This window comes from Camelina sativa, chromosome 3, assembly GCF_000633955.1.
Source record: "Camelina sativa cultivar DH55 chromosome 3, Cs, whole genome shotgun sequence".
NCBI classification, from domain to species: domain Eukaryota; kingdom Viridiplantae; phylum Streptophyta; class Magnoliopsida; order Brassicales; family Brassicaceae; genus Camelina; species Camelina sativa.
Genome location: NC_025687.1, coordinates 24,121,157 through 24,134,837, shown reverse-complemented (window position 1 = coordinate 24,134,837; position 13,681 = coordinate 24,121,157). Strand labels below are relative to the sequence as shown.

At 37.8% G+C, this 13,681-nt stretch overlaps 1 protein-coding gene across 1 annotated transcript in view; it reads left to right on the top strand.

Moving 5' to 3' along the window:
* Positions 18-13,681, top strand: part of LOC104777927 (serine/threonine-protein kinase TOR) — a 21,902-nt gene continuing 8,238 nt past the window's right edge. Inside the window, 37 exon segments of the mRNA XM_010502256.2 lie at positions 18-358; positions 524-862; positions 943-1,017; positions 1,208-1,380; positions 1,891-1,989; positions 2,298-2,457; positions 2,534-2,677; positions 2,807-2,976; positions 3,055-3,259; positions 3,335-3,523; positions 3,734-3,886; positions 4,337-4,458; positions 4,548-4,647; positions 4,730-4,825; positions 6,243-6,373; positions 7,125-7,227; positions 7,306-7,488; positions 7,563-7,655; positions 7,754-7,789; positions 7,893-7,991; positions 8,074-8,172; positions 8,267-8,429; positions 8,711-8,835; positions 9,034-9,086; positions 9,565-9,688; positions 9,817-9,987; positions 10,246-10,398; positions 10,467-10,619; positions 11,129-11,200; positions 11,308-11,442; positions 11,532-11,593; positions 11,718-11,815; positions 12,090-12,199; positions 12,277-12,450; positions 12,559-12,624; positions 12,964-13,032; positions 13,201-13,311. Of these exon segments, the coding sequence (XP_010500558.1) occupies positions 194-358; positions 524-862; positions 943-1,017; positions 1,208-1,380; positions 1,891-1,989; positions 2,298-2,457; positions 2,534-2,677; positions 2,807-2,976; positions 3,055-3,259; positions 3,335-3,523; positions 3,734-3,886; positions 4,337-4,458; positions 4,548-4,647; positions 4,730-4,825; positions 6,243-6,373; positions 7,125-7,227; positions 7,306-7,488; positions 7,563-7,655; positions 7,754-7,789; positions 7,893-7,991; positions 8,074-8,172; positions 8,267-8,429; positions 8,711-8,835; positions 9,034-9,086; positions 9,565-9,688; positions 9,817-9,987; positions 10,246-10,398; positions 10,467-10,619; positions 11,129-11,200; positions 11,308-11,442; positions 11,532-11,593; positions 11,718-11,815; positions 12,090-12,199; positions 12,277-12,450; positions 12,559-12,624; positions 12,964-13,032; positions 13,201-13,311 (4,773 nt within the window). The 5' untranslated portion in view covers positions 18-193.

Sequence of the window (13,681 nt, the reverse complement as noted above, 5' to 3'; positions counted from 1 at the left end):
TTTAAAAAAAAAAAAAAAAAAAAAAAAAATCCTTCAATTTTCTTCTTCTGCGATCTTCGCATGATGTGTTGAAGATACCTCTCTCTTCCTCTGTACATACGCTTCTCTACCCCAAGAGTTGTTGAACCAAATTAAAAAGGTCTCAGATTTAGGGTTTTTCGAGGATTTTTGCGGCTGGACCGGCTCTGCAGCGATGTCTACCTCGTCGCAATCTTTTGTGGCTGGGCGGCCTGCATCCATGGCTTCCCCATCGCAATCGCACCGCTTTTGTGGCCCCGCAGCCACCGCTTCTGGCGGCGGAAGCTTTGACACTCTCAACCGTGTCATCGCTGACCTTTGCAGCCGTGGTAATCCTAAGGTAATCAAGAATATTGTAAAGTATTATCCTTTTTGATGCTTTTAGTTGAAACCCAGAATAAATCCTCTTCCTTTTAATTCTCTCTGTTCTTGTTTTTGCAAAATTCGAAATTTTTACTTCTGATAGGTCTCTGAATTGGTCGATGATTTTTGTTTTTTGTATTAGGAGGGAGCTCCATTAGCCTTTAGGAAACATGTAGAGGAAGCAGTTCGTGATCTTAGCGGTGAAGCTTCCTCCAGGTTCATGGAGCAATTATATGATAGGATTTCTAATTTAATTGAGAGCACGGATGTGGCTGAAAACATGGGTGCACTCAGAGCCATTGATGAGTTAACGGAAATTGGATTTGGTGAGAATGCTACTAAGGTTTCTAGGTTTGCGGGTTACATGAGGACCGTGTTCGAGTTGAAGCGTGATCCCGACATCTTGGTGCTTGCTAGTAAAGTTTTGGGCCACCTTGCTCGGGCAGGTGGAGCAATGACTTCTGATGAAGTGGAGTTTCAGGTTCAATTTGCTGTTTTCCTCCCCTTTCTATCACTGGCTCCGCTCATAGTTGCTCAACTCTTTCTCTCTTTTTTTCACAGATGAAAACAGCTTTTGATTGGCTTCGCGTAGACAGGGTGGAATATCGTCGTTTCGCCGCCGTTTTAATATTAAAGGTAGCCTGATTTTTCAGCTGTCCTATCTTTAAGATAAGCTGCAGAAACACATGTCATTTTTTCTTTTAGTTACTCCGAAAGAAATTTCCGAACAAATAAATTGGATTATGGATGTTTGAAATGATAGTGAGGATAACTTTCCAATCCAGCAGCTTAATACATATATGGCTATTTTCTTGCAACATTGCAGGAGATGGCAGAAAATGCTTCTACTGTATTTAATGTTCATGTCCCTGAATTTGTGGATGCTATCTGGGTTGCACTAAGGGATCCCCAGTTGCAAGTGCGAGAACGAGCTGTTGAGGCGTTGCGTGCTTGCCTTCGTGTTATTGAGAAAAGGGAGACTCGATGGCGAGTGCAATGGTTTGTATTCTGTTTTCCTTTAAAATGGTCGAGTGTTTTAAATGTTTTCTGTTGGTAATATATTTGGTATGATATTTTTATGCGAGGCTTTTCTTTGTGTTGCTGCAGTACTTTCATTTTCAATCCTGTTATGTGGTTCCACCCTCGTTTAAGTTCTACTTTGCATATTTTATTGTGTAAATGCAATTTATATTAGCTTTTTATGCTGCCGTCCCCACAAAAATGGATGAGGTTTGAATATATATTCTTCCCATGATGATACATTTTGAGTATATGTAACATGATCAGTGTAGTCTCAATGTATATCAAGTAGATGGGAAATGTAACGAACCCTATCTTGCTTTCAAGGTTTGTAACGGACTTGAAGCTTTTGTCAATTTGAATTGTGTTCTCTGACTTGCAGACTTTCTACTGGATTTAAATATATCATTGCCAATGCAATGCTTCAAACTATCAATAGAAGTTTCCATGTCTGAGCTAACTGATCCTCTCTCCATTTGGCTTTTACAGGTACTATCGAATGTTTGAAGCTACACAGGATGGGTTGGGCAGAAATGCCCCGGTTCATAGTATTCATGGTTCTTTACTCGCCGTTGGCGAGCTGTTGAGGTAAATGCAGAAGCCATTATCTATTTTAAAACCATCCCATTCTATTAGTCAGACACTTAAGTTTGATTTTCCGTAGAAGAACTTGTTTGTCCCCATGATGCTCATTTTGTTTGTTTGTCATTGTACTGTAGTTTCCATCGTTAAAGAGATAGATAATTCATGTATATTCCTCTACTTTAAGGGTATATCTGAACAAAAGGCTCTTGAAGACGAAAATTGTGTTGGTTTCTGTTAAGTAGATTGATTTCATGGCATATTTGGTGAATTGGTGTTAGAATTTATGGCTTAATGCTAGAGGTGGTTTGCAGGAATACAGGTGAGTTCATGATGTCTAGGTATAGAGAAGTTGCCGAAATTGTCCTCAGATACCTTGAACATCGTGATCGTCTTGTTCGCCTTAGCATCACCTCGTTACTGCCTCGCATTGCTCACTTTCTTCGTGACCGCTTTGTTACAAACTATTTAACGGTAAGTGACTGAGAAATTCTCTAAACCAAAATACCAAAATTGATCTGGAAACGTGACATGAATTACTTTCTTGCAGATATGCATGAATCATATTCTTACTGTGTTGAGAAGACCGGCTGAACGAGCCAGTGGGTTCATCGCCCTTGGGGAAATGGCTGGTGCTTTGGATGGTGAGCTTATCCACTATTTGCCGACAATTATGTCTCATCTGCGGGATGCGGTGAGTCAAAATTTTTTTTGTCCCTTTAAAGTACGCTTTAATACTTTTGAATTAAGTATCATCTTGGGTCTAATAAGTTTTGAAAATTGAACTAGACAAGTGATTTGTTGACTATGTTTTCCCCTGTAGATTGCCCCACGTAAAGGTAGACCTTTGCTTGAAGCTGTGGCTTGTGTTGGTAACATCGCGAAGGCAATGGGATCCACAGTGGAAACTCATGTTCGAGATCTTTTAGATGTTATGTTTTCCTCTAGTCTCTCTTCTACACTTGTTGACGCTCTTGATCAGATAACCATCAGGTAAAGTTGAGCAAAAGAAGTTTGTTATTACCTGCAGTAATGTGTATACTTTTAATGCTGACAATTCTTGGGTATCAGCATTCCTTCTTTGCTGCCAACGGTACAAGATCGGCTTCTAGATTGCATTTCGTTGGTTCTTTCAAGATCCCCTTATTCTCAAACAAAGCCTCCTGTTCCTGTTGTCCGAGGTAGTACAGTGGGCATGGCACCACAGTCTGCTGACCCTAGTTGTTCAGCGCAAGTTCAACTAGCCCTGCAGACTCTTGCTCGTTTCAATTTCAAGGTCGCCGCTCTTTGCTGATAACATTTTCGAAAGAATATGATTTATATATTGTATCTAAACCTCTGATTTCTGCAGGGGCATGATCTTCTTGAATTTGCTCGGGAGTCAGTTCTTGTTTATTTGGATGATAAGGATGCAGCCACAAGAAAAGATGCTGCTTTGTGCTGTTGCAGACTAATTGCAAATTCTTTATCTGGTGTCACACAATTTGGCTCAAGCAGGTCAACACGAGCAGGGGGGAGACGAAGGCGCCTTGTGGAAGAGGTGTTATATGAATACTGAAAACCCATTACACTTTTTCTTATTGCTTGTCTTTAATTTGGCCTTTTCTCATTACAACAGATTTTGTTTTTATTCTTTTCCAAGTCTGAACTCCAGTATGTTAAGTCTGCTTCGTGATGACATTTGTAATTGCAATACTTGTAGCGGTTCCAATTTTCTGCTTACCTGAGAAATGATGTTTGGGTTCTGCAGATTGTGGAAAAGCTTCTCAGGACAGCTGTTGCGGATGCTGATGTAACTGTTCGCAAGTCTATCTTCGTTGCTTTATATGGCAACCAATGTTTTGATGATTATTTAGCACAGGCTGATAGTTTGACTGCCATTTTTGCTTCCTTAAATGATGAGGTATGTACATGTTATTTGTTTGAATAAAGTAGCACCTCATATGGCATATTGCAATTCTATTCTCTTTCGGATCTTTTAATCTGTCTCTCTTGGGTGAATGACGGATGACTTGTAATTATATTGCCTTTTGTAATTCGATTTCGTGGGTTCATGAGATTAGTACCTATTACAGAAATTTTGGTTACGAAGATGTAGCTAGATTTTTGGTCTACTAATTGGCTTCTATTGTGCCAGAAAACAGTGTTACTTAAGTTATACTGCAAAAGTGCAGTTGAGATATTTTAATTGGATGATTTGTGGATGGAATGAATGCCTTTTGTTGGTGGATGCACGAAATGCATCCTTGTGACACCCCTGTCAACCTGATAGAATACTTGGCTTATGCTTCACTCCACCTGGCTACTGCATTAGCCATTTCAACTCATATATTACAATATCTTTGTTCAACAGGACCTTGATGTCCGAGAATATGCCATCTCAGTTGCTGGGAGGTTATCTGAAAAAAATCCAGCATACGTACTTCCAGCACTTCGTCGCCATCTTATACAGCTGTTAACCTACCTTGAGCTGAGGTAACAACAACTTTCTTTAGTTCATATAATAAGATTCGTTTCCGATTAATAAGTATCTGTTGCATTGACTTCAATTGTAATGTCAGCAGTGCAGATAACAAGTGCAGAGAAGAGAGTGCGAAACTCCTTGGGTGTTTAGTTCGAAATTGTGAACGACTTATACTTCCATATGTAGCTCCTGTCCAAAAGGTTTATTTTCTCTTCACTTCTTAAATAGTATGATTATTTATTATTATTGTTGTTCACGGGGGTTGTAACTCTTGTTTTCTAGGCACTTGTTGCAAGACTTAGTGAAGGAACTGGAGTGAATGCTAACAATAATATTGTCACTGGAGTTCTCGTAACTGTTGGGGATCTTGCAAGAGTGGTAAGTTGATATATAATTTTGGTAAGGTTTAGTTTCTACATTAAGTGCCGATCCAAACATAACTGTGTTTTGGCTGCGCGATAAAGTTGCAGTCATTATTTTGACTATTCATATCTGTGTTGGCTAAGAGTATTTCAAAATTCAGTGGCCTAGTCAGTAGTCGGTATCTAATATTGTTTTTTTTTTTTTTTTCTCTAAGTTGACAGAATGTTGGTACTTTATATTCTTTCTAGTCCTGTTATTTATTGTGTTTGGCTAAGACATTCCCCTCTTGGTTTTTTTTTTTTTTTTTTTTTTGCGTTGCTTGCTCAGGGTGGCTAGCAATGAGACAATATATTCCGGAGCTGATGCCTTTGATTGTTGAAGCTTTAATGGATGGAGCTGCTGTAGCAAAACGTGAGGTGGCTGTTTCTACCCTTGGTCAAGTTGTTCAAAGTACAGGGTATGAGATATTTACCTTCTTTTAGGACTTAAAACTTCCTTTTTTGTTTTATTTGATAATGGTACTAGGTTATTTTGAACATACTAATTTTCTTGTAAATTAAGAAAATTGTGTACTATCTTGATTGGCAAAAGCCTGGTTTGACTAGATTGAAATACTGGATTTAGTGAATTTTTGACATAATCGGTGCTTCTATATTTTCTGGTTAGCTAGGTAGCAACCTGAGCTATCCTTAAGCTGTTGCTCTGTGTTAATGTATATATCTTCTTTTTTCTTTGTCATCATTATATGTTAATGTATATCATATGTCAGAATTGGTCATATGTTTTATCATTTGGATTACTAGGAGTGAGAAATCTAGAAAATATAAAATTATTATCCCAAGCCAGTTCTTCCATCCGCAGTAGATCTTTGTGATGGTTTATTGTTCGTCTTTCCTGAGATGGCTTAGTATTCCCAGAGAAAGAATATTACCTTTCTGTGTTGGAACTTGTCATGAGTTGTTATTCTCTCTTTGTCATGCAATAGGATTGATTTACAAGTACCTCGAACATTATGCTGCCTAGATATCTAATCATATATATAGTTCATGTTTATGAGGTTGTAGACATTCGTAAATAGTGAGGTGATCAACTTGCATGCTGCATTTAGTAGCTTGGGACATGGTTGTCATGTACAAAATGAAGGGAGTTTAGAAGTTTACAATCCTCCCTGCATGTTATTTATGCCTCTCATTTCATTGTTAACGTAGGTATGTTGTGNCTTATTTTGACTATTCATATCTGTGTTGGCTAAGAGTATTTCAAAATTCAGTGGCCTAGTCAGTAGTCGGTATCTAATATTGTTTTTTTGTTTTATCTAAGTTGACAGAATGTTGGTACTTTATATTTTTTTAGTCCTGTTATTTATTGTGTTTGGCTAAGACATTCCCCTCTTGGTTTTTTTCTTTTTTTTTCTTTTGCGTTGCTTGCTCAGGGTGGCTTAGCAATGAGACAATATATTCCGGAGCTGATGCCTTTGATTGTTGAAGCTTTAATGGATGGAGCTGCTGTGGCAAAACGTGAGGTGGCTGTTTCTACCCTTGGTCAAGTTGTTCAAAGTACAGGGTATGAGATATTTTCCTTCTTTTAGGACTCAAAACTTCCTTTTTTGTTTTATTTGATTATGGTACTAGGTTATTTTGAACATACTAATTTTCTTGTAAATTAAGAAAATTGTGTACTATCTTGATTGGCAAAAGCCTGGTTTGACTAGATTGAAATACTGGATTTAGTGAATTTTTGACATAATCGGTGCTTCTATATTTTCTGGTTAGCTAGGTAGCAACCTGAGCTATCCTTAAGCTGTTGCTCTGTGTTAATGTATATATCTTCTTTTTTCTTTGTCATCATTATATGTTAATGTATATCATATGTCAGAATTGGTCATATGTTTTATCATTTGGATTACTAGGAGTGAGAAATCTAGAAAATATAAAATTATTATCCCAAGCCAGTTCTTCCATCCGCAGTAGATCTTTGTGATGGTTTATTGTTCGTCTTTCCTGAGATGGCTTAGTATTCCCAGAGAAAGAATATTACCTTTCTGTGTTGGAACTTGTCATGAGTTGTTATTCTCTCTTTGTCATGCAATAGGATTGATTTACAAGTACCTCGAACATTATGCTGCCTAGATATCTAATCATATATATAGTTCATGTTTATGAGGTTGTAGACATTCGTAAATAGTGAGGTGATCAACTTGCATGCTGCATTTAGTAGCTTGGGACATGGTTGTCATGTACAAATTGAAGGGAGTTTAGAAGTTTACAATCCTCCCTGCATGTTATTTATGCCTCTCATTTCATTGTTAACGTAGGTGTGTTGTGACTCCATACAAGGAATACCCATTGTTGCTTGGCTTACTTTTGAAACTGCTGAAGGGTGACTTAGTGTGGTCTACCAGACGAGAAGTGCTCAAGGTAGTTTCTAGAGAAATAATTTTTATTCTAGACTATTCTAGTAGTTCTTTTTTGTGATAAACATGGTTATATCTACAGGTTCTTGGAATTATGGGCGCTTTGGATCCTCATGTGCATAAACGTAACCAACAAAGTTTATCAGGATCACATGGTGAAGTTCCTCGCGGCACTGGGGATTCAGGTCAACCTATTCCATCAATTGATGAGTTACCTGTGGAACTCCGGCCGTCATTTGCTACATCTGAGGATTATTACTCAACGGTAGTTCTTAATTTGTGTGAATTATCGCAATTGTAGTCTGAATTGTGCTCATATCACTTTCCTCGTTGTCATAGGTTGCTATCAACTCGCTTATGCGAATTCTTAGAGATGCATCACTTCTTAGTTATCACAAAAGGGTTGTTAGATCTCTGATGATCATTTTCAAGGTAACACAAACCATCTTGACTGTTTTTAGAATAAACTTGTGTTGGAATTGCAACGAACAAGTTAAAACATTATCACTTCTTTGTTTTTGCGAGGTCAGTCAATGGGATTGGGATGCGTGCCTTACCTGCCAAAGGTAGCTGTATAGAATATTGTATCTCCGGCAGCTTTTCAATCCATGCTATCTCTGTTTTACGTTTTGGTAATTTGTTGGGTTGGGTCCACCTCTGTTTTTGAAGGTTTTACCTGAGCTTTTTCACACTGTTCGAACATCTGATGAGAACTTGAAGGACTTTATTACATGGGGTCTTGGGACTCTAGTTTCCATTGTGCGCCAGGTATATACACCTTAAAATTTTCAGTTATGGTCAAAATACGATCGACTTGTGAAAACTCATAGCGTATGTTATTTGTCTACAGCACATACGCAAGTATCTGCCAGAGCTGCTGTCACTAGTCTCTGAACTATGGTCATCCTTCACCTTGCCAGGTCCCGTCCGCCCCTCTCGTGGTCTTCCGGTAAGTTGTATGCGCCTAGAGTATGCTATTATTCTTATTGATTTACGGACATATATCTTATGAAGAGTACTTCGCCTCTCTTATTGATAATCAGGTTCTGCATCTACTGGAACATCTTTGCTTGGCACTTAATGATGAATTCAGAACTTATCTTCCTGTCATCCTTCCATGTTTCATCCAAGTATTAGGTGACGCGGAGCGGTTTAATGATTACATCTACGTTCCTGATATTCTCCACACGCTCGAAGTGTTTGGCGGTCAGTAATACTTGTCTTGTTTCATATCCTCATTGTCATTTGTATTATTTGGGCATGCGAGTTCTAGTAATTAATGGATACATTTTTTTTTATCGGAAGGTAAAGAGGTTCCACACTATCATATTGTGTAGTGTAAGATGATATATGTAGTTTGATTATGATATGCATACTTTGTTTTAGTATAGTATCTTTTGATAGTCAGGTTGTTCTCTCCTGTAATTTCTATTTTTTCATCATGGCCAAACTCTACTCTGATGGTTGACCCTAGTCCATATGTGCAGGAACTCTTGATGAGCACATGCATTTACTCCTTCCTGCCCTTATTCGATTGTTTAAAGTAGATGCTCCTGTACCTATAAGACGCGATGCCATCAAAACTTTGACAAGAGTAATCCCGTGTGTCCAGGTTAGGAGCTTTGTTTATTTATTTTGCGTTATTTATTATCTTCTTTCCTTATGCTGATCCAAAAAAAAAAAGCTTCTTACACCACCTTAGGAGCTTTGTTTATTTATTTTGCGTTATTTATTATCTTCTTTCCTTATGCTGATCCAAAAAAAAAAAGCTTCTTACACCACCTTTTTAATTATCGGTATATATCCTCAGGTTACTGGTCATATCTCCGCTCTCGTGCATCACTTGAAGCTGGTATTAGATGGGTGAGTTATGCTGATTTCACTACCTGGAAATAGTGCATTGTTTGCTTTTTCGCAAGGTCTTTCGACAATACTTCTTTAAAACTTAGGCATTGTGTCTCTATCTGATTTTATCTGAAATGATTTGGTTCATTCGATTAAGGATAGTGGATTTGAAATGAGAAATCCATTGCATCCTAGAGTTGGCAATGCATTATCAATAAAGGATTTTCAACTCATTAGCTTTCATTTCGTCATTGCTTACTATTACAAATCTGTTTTCCATGAGTTGTTTTGCTAAGTTACAAATTTGTCTGGCTATAAGCATTTGTTTTTTAGAACTTCGCAGATGTTAGTAAATTTCTTTATGTTATGAATCTTTTATGCCATTATTAACGTGACTCAATTGTTTTCTGTTGTATTTTCATATCATATTTTTCGAAACTTACTCATGATTTCAGTTTGTATAAATTTTCTTGTGCGGTATTTTCTGAAATCGCAGGAAGAATGATGAGTTGCGGAAGGATGCTGTTGACGCACTATGCTGCTTGGCTCATGCACTTGGAGAGGACTTCACCATATTTATTGAATCAATTCACAAGATTTTGCTGAAGCATCGATTACGGGTTTTGCATTAAACTATCTTTTAAATAAAATAGCACTTGCAGTAAAAAAAACTTTTATCCTGTAGGTGTATAAATTTCATTATTGTATATTTCTGTCTGTAAAATCTCACTTTACAACATTTTTGCAGCATAAAGAATTTGGGGAAATTCATGCTCGCTGGCTGAGACGTGAACCGTTGATTGTAGCTTCAACTGCAACTCAACAATTAAGTAGGCGACTACCAGTTGAGGTTATCAGGGATCCTGTAATTGAGAATGAGATCGATCCTTTCGAAGAAGGAAATGACAGGAACCATCAGGTACTCTTTTCTGTATTCTTGATGTGTTAAAATTTTGTTATCGATATCAAGTTGCGGTCGTAATTATACTCTTAACATTGTAAAAATTTTGGTATCAATTGCAACGAGTTTGTAAAGATGCCCCCTATGTTTCCTCTTCTCTATGGACTATATATGTATGCTTGATTTAACATGATCCTCTAGTAAAATTTCTTTAGTCTTTGTTTGTTTTGAAACAGCTAAAATTGTCACTTATGGCTTTGATGATCTGTTGAACAGGTTAATGATGGTAGACTGCGTACAGCTGGAGAAGCTTCTCAACGAAGCACCAAGGAAGACTGGGAGGAATGGATGAGACATTTTAGTATTGAATTACTTAAAGAGTCTCCCTCTCCAGCATTAAGAACTTGCGCAAAACTTGCTCAGTTGCAGGTGTTTAATCTATACTCTTTCTTTTCCTCTCGTAAAAGAATATGCATTTTAATGATCGTGTTTTGCAGCCATTTGTCGGGAGAGAATTGTTTGCTGCTGGCTTTGTCAGTTGCTGGGCACAGCTAAACGAGTCTAGCCAAAAGCAGTTAGTTAGGAGCTTGGAAATGGCCTTTTCATCTCCAAATATCCCTCCAGAGATTTTAGCAACACTACTCAATTTGGTATGTTCTTCGTTAAATTTAAAGAAAACTTAAACAGGACAGCCGTTAATTGAGTCACTGGCTATAATGAACAGCAAACTTGTTTCCTGTAGTTATGGACTATGGATGTGCTTATTGAGTGCTTGTGTTTTAGCTTAGGCAATAGTGTTCAGTAATGAGTTGACTACATCTTCCCAGACTGGAACAAAAAGTGCTTAGGTCACCATTTCGTTAGTGATTGCACCTCTTAGGTCACCTCTTAGCCATTCTACTGGAAGGATGTAAAACACGTTTTTTTTGTTGCTAAAACCATAAATCGAACAATCTGTGAGTGTTCATGGAAACATGATATGTAACTTTTATTTAATCTATTATTAATCCAAAATTCTGCTTATACTCTGTCGTTTAACCTATATTATGGTAGGTTGGATAAAGAATCATACATTTAGAATAAAACCAACCTACCTTTATGAGTGATCCTGTTGCTTGTTCCTGTCACTTGTGCTTGATTATATCATTACTCTTCTTAGGCAGAGTTTATGGAACATGATGAGAAGCCTCTTCCCATTGATATTCGTCTTCTGGGGGCACTAGCTGAAAAGGTTTGCGTCATGAATTCCCTAGTTAAATTAGCTTTGGTACCTCTTTTAGTATCATATCAAGCATTCATCCGATTTTCTTGGTAATGGTGCAATTTCCTACTTTGTAGTGTCGTGTTTTTGCAAAAGCTCTGCATTATAAAGAGATGGAATTTGAAGGTCCACGATCCAGGAGGATGGATGCGAACCCAGTTGCTGTTGTCGAGGCTCTTATACACATAAATAATCAGTTACACCAGCATGAGGTACACTGTATTTTGTATCCTATTTCGCCCATCTCACTCACTATCTTTGATATTTGTCATTATTGATGGTTTGGGATTCTTTTTCATAGGCTGCTGTCGGCATACTAACCTATGCTCAACAACATCTTGATGTGCAATTAAAAGAATCATGGTAACATGAATTTCTGAATCATGATGCTTATTTTGGGTTCTGTTTGATAGGCACGCGGAAACAAGATTGTGGTAGCATTCTTTGATCCTAATCAGTTGAAAAGCGCTAACGTGTTTTTTTCTAGGTATGAGAAGCTGCAGCGGTGGGACGATGCACTCAAAGCGTACACTTTGAAAGCATCTCAAACATCAAAGCCTCATCTTGTATTAGAAGCCACACTAGGTCTGTGATCACCCACATTATTGGCGGGATTTACTGGGGTTTTTTTTGTCTTCTGTAATGTTTTTTCTAAGTAGTTATGTGGGCATTTCTGGTCGATATTCAGTTAGTAGTTCAAAGAGAATTGTGGCTCACGACATTTTTACAAGTTAGCAGAACAAAAACTCAATGCATATTTTTCCAATCTAACATTTTCAGTTGAACATAGATATGATGCTTCGTTTTTCCTTTTCATGAAATGTCCTGAGTCTATAGCTTATTATTGACCACGATGTAGGACAAATGAGATGTCTTGCTGCCCTTGCACGATGGGAAGAACTCAACAATCTCTGCAAAGAGTACTGGAGTCCTGCTGAGCCATCTGCGCGTTTGGAAATGGCACCAATGGTTGGTAACTTCTACTTATGCTACATTTGGTGATACAGCTACATAGTTACATAAATATCTGTTTGCAATCATACTAGGCTGCAAATGCTGCGTGGAATATGGGAGAGTGGGATCAAATGGCGGAATATGTGTCTCGGTTAGATGATGGCGATGAAACAAAGCTTCGGGGTTTAGCAAGCCCTGCTTCTAGTGGTGATGGGAGCAGTAGTGGCACATTCTTCAGGGCTGTTCTGTTAGTTCGAAGGGCAAAGGTACACTTAAACCTTGTACTTTAAATCATATCTGGCTTACTTATAATCTATTTGCAGACACTTATTTCTGCATATCTGTGCCTGTGGATATTTTTCTTTCCTTTTTAGTACGACGAGGCTCGTGAATATGTGGAAAGAGCTAGAAAATGTCTCGCCACAGAACTTGCAGCGCTGGTAGGATTTCTTCCCTTTCTGGCAGTATTCTCGTATTAAGTTTTGTTGTGAATAAAGGGAACAAAAGTATATCAGGAAGAGTATTTGTAATTAGTCTCATCCTTTTCCATTATGTCCTTGAAATTTATTTGAGTACGCCATGGGGTGTTGGAAGTAGGAAGATATATTTTTGACTTCTTAGTTACATGTTGGGCTCTATATAAACAACATTTTGTGCATGTTATCGTTGGCTCCTGCTATAGAAGCATCATATGATCACCACAGTTACCTTGTTAGTCGCTCACTTAGACTGAAAAACTTGTAAATGTCTCTGTTTTTCTGTATTTGCGCTTTCTACAGGTTTTGGAGAGCTACGAGCGTGCATACAGCAATATGGTTCGTGTTCAGCAGCTATCAGAACTAGAGGAGGTTAGATCTCAATTATTGATGATCCCTTCTCCTGGATACCCTCCCTAACCACCTAGGTTTGAAGGGGAAACAGGAGAAAAGTCTAAATGTTTATTTGATCATATTTTGTATACATTTACATGATGAATTTTTCTTGTTGTTTTTTTTCTCCTGTTGTATCGATAATAGGTAATTGAATATTATACGCTGCCTGTGGGAAATACTATTGCTGAAGAACGGAGAGCTCTAATCCGTAATATGTGGACTCAGCGGATTCAGGGATCCAAGCGTAATGTGGAGGTATGTTATTTCTTAAGTTACCATGTTAGTTGAACCACTGAGTGAATGACAAGTCATTTAGTATTCTAAGCATCAAATATTGCGATATGGTGACTTTAGTAAATGAATCTTCCCTACGATCAAATTGAATTTTTTTTTAAGGTTTGATGTATTAATTTTCCTTCTGTTGATTTATATAAAGTAAAGTAGCTTCTCACTAGACTATTAGTCAGAGCCTGAATCATCATAGGCGCATAAAAAACTATCCAAACAATGAAAGTCATTGGCATTTTATGAAGTGATCTCAGTTGTTCTTTATAAATATGCTTTCTTAATTTTTTGCGTTCCCAATACTGCTCAGGTGTGGCAAGCACTTTTGGCTGTCCGGGCC